At 36.2% G+C, this 14,065-nt stretch overlaps 1 protein-coding gene across 1 annotated transcript in view; it reads left to right on the top strand.

The window, feature by feature from the left end:
* The window catches only part of TTK (TTK protein kinase), a 58,115-nt gene that overhangs the window by 6,096 nt on the left and 37,954 nt on the right, over positions 1-14,065 (top strand). Inside the window, exons 4-10 of the mRNA XM_007951583.1 lie at positions 2,241-2,384; positions 2,805-2,919; positions 3,089-3,161; positions 3,278-3,372; positions 6,426-6,513; positions 7,454-7,574; positions 10,601-10,746. Coding sequence (XP_007949774.1) covers positions 2,241-2,384; positions 2,805-2,919; positions 3,089-3,161; positions 3,278-3,372; positions 6,426-6,513; positions 7,454-7,574; positions 10,601-10,746 — 782 coding nt within the window. The remainder of the gene's footprint in view (positions 1-2,240; positions 2,385-2,804; positions 2,920-3,088; positions 3,162-3,277; positions 3,373-6,425; positions 6,514-7,453; positions 7,575-10,600; positions 10,747-14,065) is intronic.

Here is a 14,065-nt window from a genome sequence, read left to right as displayed (position 1 = left end):
ACAACAACAACAACATTCTGTTTTGTGTACATTCAGGTAACTCTTTTTTTAAAAAAAAAAAATCATCCCTTTCTTACCTAGAAAAAAAATTCCTCCTTCTTACTTGTCTGTTGTTGTTAGTTGCTATTGAGTCTATTCTGATTTTGGCTTACAATGACCTCATGTGTGCAGAGTAGAACTGCTCCATACGGTTTTCAAGGCTTTCAGAAACAGAATGTCAATCCTGTCCTCCAAGGCCCATCTGGGTGGGTTCACACTTCCAACCTTTTGGTTAGTAATCAAGTCCTTACATTAAATATTTGTACCGCCCAGGGATTCCTTCTAGCATAATCTCTTTGTCTGAGCTTTTAAGACCCTCTTTCCCACCTTCATTCTGCTTTTAAAAAATTCGAGCTATTACTGTCTGTCAATACCACTATACATTTTTTTTACATCTTTAGAACACAAATATTAAAAATTTCAAGTTGCATCATCTATTGAAAAATAAATAAATTTTTCTGTTCACCAAAAGGTAGCAATGGCTTCATGGTTAAAACTGTAATTATATGGAGCAGGATTAATAGATAGGCTTGCAGGTAATATGTAGCATCCCTGAAGTACTATGCCCAGTTTGATATATATGTGTATTTTTCAGGAGTATAAATACACATATTCATATGTGTATTTTTCAGGTATGGCATTAGACCTGTGTGTCTAACTTCAGGAGTGAGGATGAGAATCAAGGTCAGCAGCTTAGACCAAATTTGATTCCTGTGAGGTGGAGGTCAGACATACCTCCACCCTCCAGCCTTATTTACCAATTCTGACGCTAGCTATCCCTCCTATGGTACTCTCTACTTCTCTGATGAGTTTGATAATTTGTTGCAGTGGCCACACAGAACTGATAGAACATACTCAAAATTATGGGGTTTATTAGAGAAGTAAGAGGTTACAGTTCAGGATCAGAATCAATTTGGAAGTAACAGGAACAACTCAAGATAGGGTTTTTCGATCAGGACAGCATCTCAGCTGTGCCCACAGGCAGGCCTCTCAGCCCTCACCTCTTGGTCCTCAGCCTGGCCTCTAGCCTGCTCGGACCAATGTCATAAAGCTCTAACTTTACAAGAAGTCCATGGAGGTACCCTACTCTACCCAGAAGCCTCCTGCCCAAAGGTGCTCACTTCTCTTGGTACTTGGGCTCCAGCGAGCCTCTTTTGCTGGTCCAATGCCACTGCCAACTCAAGCTGTCGACATGGTTGCTCTCTGTCTCCTGGCTCTAGGAGGCTCTCAGCTGAATCTATAGGACATGCTGTGCTCTTGGCTCTTGGTAGTAGTATGTCCCCCTACAAAGGCTCCATGTACCTAATTTACATGGTGCCATCTTCACAAGGGCTCCATGCACCCTGTTTACATGTCTCACCCACTCATTTGTGGATATTAAAAGACCATGGTTATCAGGGCCATGTTATAGTAATTCACTGTGCTACACAGTGGAGGACATTTCATAGTTCTTACAGATTCTCAAAGGGGTCTATGACTTTAATTAATAAGCTTCTTAATTGCTAGTTCTTAGCTAATCCTTTCTCTCTTTCTTTGTTACTCTAAAATACTCAGTATATGCAATTTTGCCAACACCATAAATGTAGGCTTGTTGTGTTGTTGTTATGTGCCGTCGAGTCGGACCTGAGTCATAGCGACCCCTCCTTGGGTTTCCGAGGAAGTATCACTATGGAAGTAGATTGCCCCATCTTCCTTCCGAGGAGTGGCTGGTGGGTTTGAACCGCCAGCCTTCTGGTTAACAGTCAAGTGCCTTAGGCACTATGCTACCAGTGCTCCCAAATGTTATGTTATGTTGGCTTAATCCCAATGAAATATATACATAAATATTGTTAAAATGTGTGATCTCTGTTAGAGGCCAGAGGTTATATTATAAGCATCTTTATACTTCCAGTGTATCACATAGTTAATGGTTCTAATAAATGTAGATATGTATACTTATCAGATTCATGATACATACATTTAATGTTTGTAAATCAAATACTAGACTAAATGTACTGGATAAGTTTGCAGCTGAAAGAAAATTTCTTTGGTAATCTGTATGTAGTCAGAAAGGTAATTTTGTATTTTGGGGAGTGCCCTGACTAAGTCTGGTAGCAATTTTTTAAAAGTCTGTTTAGTTTTTCTCTCAGGTTCTGATGAGTCAATGTCTGGAGGGGTAGAGATTGTTGCATCAGAATGACATTTTCTTTTCACTTCGTTAGGTAATTTCAAAAAATGTAAACAACTTCTTCATAAAGCTGTAGAATGTGGAGCAGTACCAATAGAAATGTTGGAAATTGCCATACAGAACTTAAACCTCCAAAAAAAGCAACTGCTTGCAGAGGAAGAAAAGAAGAATTTGTCAGGTAAACATGTTAATGTGCATTAATATTTTTCTGTGATAGTGCTGCAAATAAGGATTATATTTTATAGAAGACTATCATTTATGTAAAATGCTCAGTATTTAAAGTTCAATTTCAGTTGTAAAGGAGATAAGTCTTCTAGAAGTAATTTACCTCTTGCAAATCCAACTCCAATTGGGAGCACATTAAAAACAACTTGATTAACTAAGAGAATGACGTTTTGCTTTTAGAAATAGAGAATTGTCAATTACCCAAGGTAAACTTACTTTAATTAAAGAGAATTTGAAGTGATAGTGAATTATCTTGAAAACAATATTTATTTTGAATTGGCTTTTTAAATACTTACTTGTGAGATTTTGTATCTACATATCTATATATCCTTATGTCCTTATAAATTTAACTACAATTTCAAAACTTTTACAGCATCTACAATATTAACTGCCCAAGAATCATTCTCCAATTCCCTTGGACATTTACAGAATAGGAATATCAATTGTGATCCCAGAGGACTGGCTACTAAGCCCAGATTTTTGTATGGGTAAGGAAATGGAATCAGTGTTTCAAATGCACATTATACATATATACTTATATGTATACATACATACATGGTTTTATGTAGCAGTGATAATAGTGTTTATCAGTAGAGTGGAAAAAAATATGTTAATGTTCTTTGATAAATTGGAGGGTTTTTGTTTTTTTCTGTTTAGAGAGAACATACCCCCTCAAGATGCAGAAATAGCTCATCAAAATCCTATGAAACAAACTAACAAAGCTAAACGGGTAGGTTATTTTCAATTCACCTTGATTAAAGTGGTGGTGGTGGTGGTGGTGGTGGTGAGGGTGAGGTCTTTGTTTATCTTCTATTTGGTTACTTAATCTTTTTAAAACATTTTTAGTCATGCCCATTTGGAAGAGTCCCAGTTAACCTTCTAAATAGCCCAGATTATCATGTGAAGACAAATGGTTCAGTTGTACCAAGTTTTACAAAAAGGTATGCTTAAATTTTCATTTTTTAATTTATTTTCAGTACTTGGCGATTGATGGCAGAATGGTCTTAAAGTCTATTACTGATTCCTATTAATTATGATTACATTTCATTCACTATTAAAAGCTACAGAGTCTAAATGCTATCAGGAGCAAAGGAGTGAGGGGATACTGATTTTATTTTGCTTTTTCACTTATTTAAAATACTCATTAAAGGAACTATTTTAAAAATTAATAAACATAGAGGACAAATTACTAAGTCAACATGAAGCTTAAAAAATTAGACAAGCGTGCCTAGGGTAAGTACTCCTGATGTTTGAGAGTTTCTCACTTAGGGGTAGCTCTCTGGTAGGAGTTTCTTCCTACTGTGTATGTGAGTCTCCATAGCAGAGTTCAAGGGAGAGCTGGAAACACTTTTCCTTTTTCAGCTAGCTCAGGGAGAAAAACAGCTGTCACTGGGAAAGATAATTTATTCATCCCTTTGCTTTGGGAGCTTCGTGCTTCAAGACACAAGACAAGGTGGATAGAGATGAATTATTATTCATCACATGTAATGTGCTCCCCTTCCCCGGGTTTGGATGTTTTTCAGTTTAAAAGAAAAGGGAATGTATTATTCTAGCTTAGTTTAGGGAGAGAGCTTTTCTTGTCTAGTCTTAACCCTAACCACTATTTTTAACTTGGTTTTTACTAGAAAATCTTCCTTACATTCCAGAGAATCATTTTTTTTTTTTTCCAGAGAATCATTTTGAAATTAGTTAGAAACACAGCTGATTTTTTTAAGTTGATATCTTTTGTTATCAAATTACTTTTTTATGTAGGGCTTGACTAAATATCAATAATACATAAGCATTTTGGTTGTCAAGGTTAAACCCAAAAACTTTATATCTTGGTGGTGAAATATTTTTGAAAAAGATAGCAATAATGGTGATACAACATGAAAAATATCATCAGTGTCCCTGAGCTGTAAATGAGGAAGTTGTTATGTTGGTGAATGCCCTGGTGTATATGTTTTCACCACAATAAAATAACAATAATAAGAGACCTTATATCTTGCTCATCTCTATTTTAAATACTTAGTTGATGAATAAAAGAGAATATCTCCCATTCCAAACAAAAATTAGTCTTTTTCCAGGTACCTGTTGTCATCACATTTTGCTAGGCATCGTGGGAGCTACAAAAGGGTTTGTATCTGAAATGGTGTGTGTGTGTGTATGTGTGTGTGTGAGAGAGAGAGAGAGAGATTTGAGTGAAAGTTTACAGAGAACATTCATTTTCTTTCTTTTTTTTTTAAATTGTGATTTGGGTGAAGGTTTACAGAGCAAATTCACTTTCCATACAGCGGTTCACATATACTTTGTCTCATGACATTGACTGTAATTTCCTATAGTGCAACAGCTCTCTTCCCACTTCTTCCCCATAGTTACCTCTTCCCTGTGTCCTTCCCTCCATGCACTCCTGCCCACCAACCTATCTCCCTGTGTATACACAGTCTTTTTATTCTCCCATGATTGATCTCTCCAAGGAGTATATCTACCTAATGTAAATGTTCAGCTCATGTGCCTATCTTTTGTTTGGCTGGAAACCACAGGACTGGGTTCAATTCCAGACCTGAAGGGCAGCTAGGGACCATAGTCTCAGGGATTCCACCAGGCTCTGTTAGATCAACAAACCTGGCCTCTTTTTTTTTTTATGATTTTGAGTTTTGTTCTACATTGTTCTTCAACTCTATCCAGGATCTCCTACAGAGATCCCCTTCTGAGTGGTTGACATTGGTAGATGGACACCATCTAGTTCTTCTGGTCTTATAGTCGTGTAGGCTGAGGATTTCATGGTGCACTAGTCCTTTGAACTAATTGTTTCCATGCGTCTTTGGTTTTCTTCATTCTTCTTTGTCCTGGAGAAGAAGAGACCCATTGTTGCATCTGAATGGCCACTTGTAAGCTCTGAGATGTATTTTTACCTACATACCACTATCCTTTTTTCCTTCTACCACATCATGCCTTAACTCTAGGTGTTACTTATATAATAAAGAAGTAAGCAATCATTCATCTCTTTATTTTACTACTTTTCTCATCACCCATTGTCTAATATTTTAGCATACTCATATTTGTACTAAAATTGTGTTGTTTTTAAAAAAATTGTGTGTGTGTGAGAGAGAGAGATTTGGGTGAAAGTTTACAGAGTGAATTCATTTTCTGTACAATAGTTCATACACATTTTGTTTCATGATGTTGATTGCAGTCCCTGTAATGTAACAGCTCTCTTCCTACTTCCTCCCTGCGGTTACCTTTTACCTGTATCCACCTTTCCTATGCATTCCTGCCCTCTGTGCTCTCTCTCTGTGCAAATACTGACATTCAGATCTCCAATAGTTGACTATTCTAAAGAGTGTAACTACCTGGTATAAATGTTCATAGTATATGCTTGTCTATTGTTTGGCTTCCACCTGTCTATTATTTGGCTTGAAGCCATGGGAGTGAGTATAATTCCAGGTCCAAAAGGTGACTAGAGCCATAGTCTCAGGGGTTTTACCAGTCTCTCTCAGACTAGTAAGCCTGGTCTTTTTATGATTTTGAGTTTTGTTCCACATTTTTCTTCCAATCTATCCAAGATCTCCTATTTTGATCCCTTTATGAGTTGTTTAGAGTGGTAGCCGTGTGCCATCTAGTTTTTCTGGTCTCAGGGTCCTGTAGGCTGAGGTTTATATGTCCACTAGTCCTTTGAACTAATTGTTTTCATGCATCTTTGGTTTTCTTCTTTCTTCTTTGCTCCAAATGAAGAGAGACCAGTTGTTGCATTTAGATGGCCACTTGCAAACTTTTAAGAGCCAAGTCACTACTCATCAAAGTAGAATGTAGAACACTGCTTTTGTGTAGTATGTTAGGCCAATTTGAGCTTGATGTCCCTGTGAGAAAATGTGATTTAAGAAAGTATTTTCAACTAAACCAAAGTGTGTATTGTTAAAAATCCAACTTTAAAATTAAATTTTTCCATTATTAAAAAAATTAATATATTGAAAGGCTCAATTTTAAATTAAGTGCTTTGTTTTGTGGGTAATAGACAGACGTCTGGATCAGAATGCAGAGATTTGAGTGTACCTGGATCTAAGTCAAGTGGAAATGATTCCTGTGAATTGAAAAATTTTAAGGTATTTCAATTTTTAAACAATTATATGGAGCAGGGGTTCCTAATCCAGGCTACATGAAACTTTTGTGAGGGAAGGCTCCATAGTTGGTAGGATATCTCCATAGGGTTCTTGCTGCCCTAGGAGATACAGGGCCATCAATGGGAAATGGTATAGAAGTCCTAGATAGTTTCTCTAAGATTAAGATGGTAAAGCAGTTATTATATATATTTCTGAGCAGATTAGTTAGCCTAGATTTGGTAATAGTTGGGGGGGCCTCACCACCAGGTTTTGTTTGTGTGTTTAATCATCTAATTCTATCAAGGTATCTTAGGTAAAAATATGATAGTAAATTGTGATGGTTTAGGTTTAGAGTCAGGACTTAGGTAATGAATCCGGACCTTCTGATATAACAGAGCACCTTTATTTGAACTTTCAAGGCAGGAAACAAAAGTAGTCCCTGGAGCATTTTGATTTTTAAGGGTTATAATTTTATATTGTACTTGAGTTAATCCCATGGCATTATGATGTGGGTCTTTTATAGTCTCTGTGATATCATTCTCTCTCTGATGATCTATGCTTTAAAATACTTACATACATATTCATTTTGACTAATGTCTTTTTTTTTTTTTTTTTGATAAAATTATAGTAAAAAAAAACCTTAAATTTTTTTTCATGTCATAAGGCAAGTGCTATATTTAATTCAAACTTTCTCTTTTTAAGTAAATATATTTTAGCAGTTGATTAGTAAGTCCATTGAAAGTACATTGGCCAAATTTATGGTTATGCCTTGTCATTGGTGTAATCAATAATTCAAGAATTTAATCTTTGCTATGTGTTTGTGAGTTGACATGTGATTATACTACATAATTTTCCCAGCAACCTTTTCACTCTGGTGAAACTTGAGTGTATTGAATACTAAGAAATTATTACTACTACTGTTTATCTTACTCTTTTCATGTAGTCTGTTCAAAATATTCAGTCCAAGGAACCTCTGCTGTCAGATGAGAAAAGTTCTGAGCTTCCTACTGATTCAGTAACTCTGAAGAATAAGACTGAATCAAGTCTTCTAACTAAATTAGAAGGTAAGAACAATAGATAGGCTTCTTTAATCAAGAAAACAACATTTTTGTTTGTGGAAGCAGATAAGCCACCTAAGAACTGTGTTGTATAAATGTGTCTTTGTTTCTTTACCTTTGTATTTCAGTTGAATTATATAGTGTATGAAAAAATATCCTGTAGCAAAGGAAGTTTATTTGCCTAAAACTAGCATGAAGAAGGGAGAGTACAATGAATGGAGCTGAGTTGTTTTTCTTAGTTAACTTGATGGATAATCTTTCTGGATTATACAATATAGAAGCTCTATTTATATGAAAACCTACTGTTTCCTTTTTTACCAAACATTTGATTTTCTACCAGGTGAATATTATGATAAATGCTCTGTTGTTCTGTGCTGTGGAGTCGGACCCAATTCATAGCTACCCCCTCCTTGGGTTTCCGAGGCTGTGTCACCATGGAAGTAGATTGCCCATCCTTCCTTCTGGGAGTGGCTGGTGGGTTTGAACCACCAGCCTTCTGGTTAGAAGCCAAGTGCCTTAGGTGTTCTGTTGTTATTATGTGCCGTCGAGTTGGACCTGACTCATAGCGACCCCTCCTTGGGTTTCTGAGGCAGTATCACTGCGGAAGTAGATTGCTCCATCTTCCTTCCGAGGAGTGGCTGGTGGGTTTGAACTGCCGGCCTTCTGGTTAGCAGTCAAGTGCCTTAGCCACTATGCTACCAGAGCTCCCTTAGGTGTTCTACAGTTATATAAATGAATGAGACAGGGTCCCAAGGAGGTTGCAATCCAATGTGGGAGATGGGGTAATAAGTATGGTACTGAGTAGAATAGAGAGTGACATGAAAGCCGCGTAAATAAATAAAATGTGATGAGAATTCAGAAGAACGAGAAATTTGGGCAAATGATTAGGTTTAGGGAAAATAAGAAAATATTTTGTAGAAGAGATGAAATATGAAGAACTGTTAGGATTTAAATAGGGAGAAATAGTAGTAATAAGAGTATTTGTAACAGAAAGACTAAATAAGCACAAGAATAAAATGTTTTAGGAACAAGATAGCCCAGTGACAATGAAACCTGTACAGAAGTGAGAAATAATACTAGGCGGACTCTGACTGGAAGACTTACTTTTTTAAAATTTTTTCATTTTTATTGTCATTTGGGTGGAAGGTGACAGAGCCAATTCATTTTCCATATAGCAGTTCATGCACATTTATTTCATGACATTGACTGCAATTCCCCACAGTGTAACAGCTCTCTTCCCACTTCCTCTCTGTAATCACCTCTTCCCTGGGTCCTTCCCTCCCAGGCACTCCCACTCCCTGACCTGTCTCCCTGTGCAAACACTGCCCTTCTATTCACCCCCAATTGATCCCTCCAAGGAGTGTATCTACCTGGTGTAAATATTCATCCTGTATGCCTGTGTGTTGTTTGGCAGGAAGCCACAGGAGTAAGTTCATTTCCAGACTTAAAGGGTAACTGGGGGCCATAGTTGCAGGGTCTCAAGGGTCTCACCAAGCTCTATTAGACCAGCAAATCTGTTTTTTTTTTTCCGCCCCCTCCATGTGGAAATCCAGTTGACCTAGTAGTATTTATTGAAAAAATCCTTATTTCCCACTGCTATTGTTGGAAATTATTAGGTAATGCTGTATATCGTATCTAGTTTGGAATTCTTCATTCAGTGGTTGTCGGATTTTTTGTTTGTTTTGTCTTTGTGCTTATACAGTATGAATTTCTACAGTCTTTCAACTTGTTTGCCTTCAAACCTGTTTTGGCTATGCTAGGCCTTTTGCATATCCATATAAATAGAGTATTTTTGTCAGTTTCCAGTGAAAAATGGAATCTTGATTGAGATCTAAATGCATCTGTAAAACAATTGGGAAGAACTGATATCTTTATAATATGAAAATAGCATATCCCTTCATTTAAGTAGTCTTTAAAACATTGGGCATGGTAGTCTGTGTAGAGGTCTTATACCTCTTTTGTGAGATTTATTCCTAGATACTGATTTTTTGATGCTGTGATAAGTAGTATTCCCTTTCTCCCTTTATGTGGCCTCTACTTGTTTGTTGCTGGTCTATACAAATATGATTGATTTTTGGATATAGATCTCAGACACAGTGGCATTACTAAATTCACTGATTTAATTCTAATACTTCTCCTATAGGTTCTTTAGATTTTTCTCTGTATATAGTCATGTTGTTTGAGAGTAATATAACTTTTTTGTTTTGCTTTGCTATCCTACTGTCTTTAATTTCTTTATCATATTGTACTTGATAAGACCTCCGGTATAATGGTGAACAAAAGGAATGATAGGTGGCATTGTATTTGTCTCACTCCTTCTTTTAAGGAGAAAGCTTTCAATATTCTACCCTAGTATGAAGATGCTCTGGATATTTTATTTTTGTTGCTACTCTTTATTGAGTGGGTTCTATTTTTCTTTTTATTAATTCTAGATTACTAAGGTGTTTTTGTTTTGTGACTGGATGGTGAATTTTATCAAATGATTTTTTGCATTTATTGAGTTGAGCATATATTTCTTTTGTATTCTGTTATGCTTAAATATATTGGTTTTTAAATGTTAAACCAACTTTGTATTTAGAAATAAACCCAACTTTATTGTAATATATTATCTATTTTTTATATCACTTGCTGATATTTGTTTAGAATTTTTACATCTATGTTCAAAATAGATGAGCAGATATTCATAGAATATTAAATATGCTATTGAGCCTCTTGTTCATAGACACATAGGAATAAATTATAAGCTAATATAGGGTAAAAGCTTTTACTTTTGTGGTTGTTAACTGATAAATACTGGAGGCATTTAAATCCAGAATGATCTCTAACAAAGCTCTAGGTAGGAATATTAGGAAGATGTCTGTATTGCAGATTTAAAAATTGCCTTGCTAAAGGCAAATTGCCAGCATTTGGCCTAAGGCTTTTAGTTTTTCTTAGTGTTTTAGAGCACTTCGTAACATGTTCTATAGTTTAGGCTTCATTTTGTTGTTATCAAATATTATTATTCACTTTTAATAACAACAATACAGTTTCAGAAACTAAAGAGCCTCAAGAACAAAATGCTCCAGAAAATAACCAGAAGCAATGGAAATCTAAGAGAAAGCCAGAATGTGTAAACCAAACTCCTGCTGCATCTTCATCTCAGTGGCAGATTCCAGAGGTAACCCGAAAGGATACAGAGGTAACTTTTTTCTAAAAAAATATAACATTGTCATTATTTAAAGTGCTTCCAAAGTGTGATGGTCATATTAAGTATGTTTTCCTCTTTTATTAAGTGTTTCTGCACCATATTTAGTAGAATAGTTTATTTTTTTTAAAGATTTTTTTACATTTCACCAAACCATAAAATCAATAGCAGTCATAGGGTCAGTAACAGTATATGGTAAATTGGTTTCTTTTTTTTTCCCCAAGTGTAAACAAATCAAAAGCATATGAATTGAACTTCCCTTAAAATAAACAGGATTTTTAAATTGAGGGAAGGGTGGGAATGCATTTGGAAATACATATTTTTGGTTTTAATGACTCAGAAACACAGGAATGAGCGAAAGCTTTTTCTTTTTTTTCCCCAACTTTTTTTTGTCTGTGTGATTTGGCCAAAAGTTTACAGAGCAAATTAATTTTCCATTCACTAGTTCATACACATTTTGTTTCATGAGAATTGATTGCAGTCCCCATAATGTAACAGCTCTCGTCCCACTTCCTCCCTGTGGTTATTTGTTCCCTGTGTCCTTCTTTCTTATGCATTTCTGCCCTCTGACCTATCTCCCTGTGCAAATACTACCCTTTATTTCTCCTGTGGTTGATTGTGTACGTACCTGGTATAAATGCACATCTTACATGCCTGTCTATTGAGTTCAATTCCAGGCTGGAAGGGTGAATAGGAGCCATACTCTCAGGAGTCTCACCAGTCTCTATCAGACCAGTAAGCCTAGTCTTGTTATGATTCTGAGTTTTATTCCACATTTTTCTCCCACTCTATCCAGGATCTCCTGTACTGATCCTTTTCTGAGTGGTTGACAGTGGTAGTCGGGTACCTTCTAGTTCTTCTGGTTCCAGGGTCATGTAGGCTGAGGTTTGCATGGACCATTAGTCCCTTGGATTAATTGTTTCCATGTGTCTTTGGTTTTTTTCAATCTTTGCTCAAGATGAGGACAGACCACTTGTTGCATTTATTTATTTAATTTTAAAATTTTTTTACAGTGTTCCCTCCTCTCCCATCCCTGGTAACCAACAAAGACAGTTTCCTTCCATATATAAACCTTTCCTTGACTTTTTACAATAATGAACTAATACAGTATTTGTCCTTCTGTGATCAAGTTATTTCACTTAGCATAATGTCCTCCAAGTTTATCCACGTCGTGCAGCGTTTTACAGATTCTACATTATTATTTATGTTGCATAGTATTCCATAGTTTGTATGTTCCATGGTTTGGTTATCCATTCTTCTGTTGAGGGGCACTTAGGTTGTTTCCATCTTTTTGCAATTGTAAATAGTGCTGTGATGAACATGGGTGTGCATATATCTTTCTTATTCTGGATCTCACTTCCTTAGGATATATACTTAGTTATGGGATTGTTGGATCAAATGGTATTTCTAATTCCAACTTTTTAAGGAATCGCTATACTGCTTTCCACAGTGGTTGTATCATTTTACAGTCCCATCGACAGTGTATGAGAGTCTCAATCTCTCCACATCCTCGTCAGCATTTGTTATTTTCTGCCTTATTGAACTTTGCCACTAGTGCTGGGGCAAGATGGTATCTCATTATTGTTTTGATTTGCATCTCTCTAATGGCTAATGATCATGAATATTTTTTCCTGTGTTTGTTGGTAGCCTGAATATCTTTGGTGAAGTGTCTATTCATATATTCTGCCCATTTTTTTAAGTAGATTGTTTGTCTTTTTGTTGTTGAGGTGTTGGGGTTTTTTATACATTTTAGAGATAAATAAATCCCTGTCAGATATGTCATTGCTGAATATTTTTCCCAATCTGTAGGTTCTCTTTTAAAGATGTCTTTTGAAGCACATGAAAATTTAATTTTAGAAAGTCCCATTCAGGTAGTTTATCTTCCATTATTTGTGCATTTTGGGTTACGCTTGACAGTCTGTGTATGCCATAAATTAAACCAAAAAACCAAACTCACTGCCATCGAATCGGTTACGATAGAGAGACCCTCTTTGAGTTTCTGAGGCAGTAAATCTTTACAGAAGTAAATTGCCCAGTTTTCCTTCCGTGGAGTGACAAGTGGATTTGAACCACGAACCTTCTGGTTAGCAGTCAAATGCCTTAGTCACTATGCCACCAGAGCTCCTTATGCCATTAATTAGGGCCCCTAAATTTACCCCTATTTTTTCCTTAAGGAATTTTATAGTTTTAGGCTTCACATTTAAATCTTTGATCTATCTGGAGTTAGTTTTTATGTATGGTGTGAAAACTGGATCTTGTTTAATTTTTCTGCAAATGGATATCAAGTTTTGCCAGCACCATTTATCAGAGAGACCATCTCTTCCCCATGTAAGAGATTTCAGCCCTTTGTCAAAAATCAGCTGACCATAGCTCGATGGATCTATTTCTGGATTCTCAATTCTGTTCCACTGGTCTGTGTGTCTGTCATTGTACCAATACCAGGCTGTTGTGAGTACTGTACTCTTGGGTTTCTGAGGCTATATCACTACGGAAGTAGATTGCCCAACCTTCCTTCCAAGAAGTGGCTAGTGGGTTTCAATAGCCAGCCTCTGGTTAGCAGTCAAATACCTTAGGCACTATGCCACCAGAGCTCCTAGTACTTCATAGTATCCTTATATTATCCTTTTAATTTCTGTTGGTTCTGTTGTGATGTCACCCAGTTCACTTCTTATTCATGTCATTTGTATTCTCTCCCTCTTTTCCTTTGTTAAGTTTGCCAATTTTATTAATCTTTTCAAAAACCAACTTCTACTCTTGTTGATTGTTTTCTATTACTATTTTCTGTTTCATTTATTTCTGCTTGAATCTTTATTGTTTCTTTTCTTCTGGTGACTGTAGGCTTTTTATGCTGCTCTTTTTCTACTTTTTGGAGATATTGAGTTAAGGTGTTGATTTTGGCTCTTTTTTGATGTGTGCGTTTATTGCTACAAATTGGCCTCTGATCACTGCTTTTGCTGTTTCCCAAAGATTTTGGTATGTTGAGTTTTCATTCTTGTTTGATTCAAGGAATTTTTGAATTTCAATTTTGATTTCTTCTGTTACTCAGTCATTCTCAGGGAGGGTATTGTTCAGTTTCCATGGGTTTGCTCTTTTTCCATTGATCTTCCTATTGTTGATTTCTAATTTTATAGCATTGTGATCTGAGAAGATGCTTTGCAGTATTTCAATATTTTTAAATTTATTAAGGCTTGCTTTGTACCCTAACATCTGATTTGTTGTTGTTGTTGTTATTTGCCATTGAGTCGGCCCCGACTCATAGCAACCCCTCCTTGGGTTTCCGAGGCAGTATCACTACGGAAGTAGGAATGCCCAA

This window comes from Orycteropus afer, unplaced genomic scaffold (genome assembly GCF_000298275.1).
Source record: "Orycteropus afer afer isolate SDZICR_OR568_19922 unplaced genomic scaffold, OryAfe1.0 scaffold00011, whole genome shotgun sequence".
Classification (NCBI taxonomy): Eukaryota; Metazoa; Chordata; class Mammalia; order Tubulidentata; family Orycteropodidae; genus Orycteropus; species Orycteropus afer.
The sequence above is the reverse complement of the archived record's forward strand: the minus strand, read 5'-3'. Positions and strand labels throughout refer to the sequence as shown.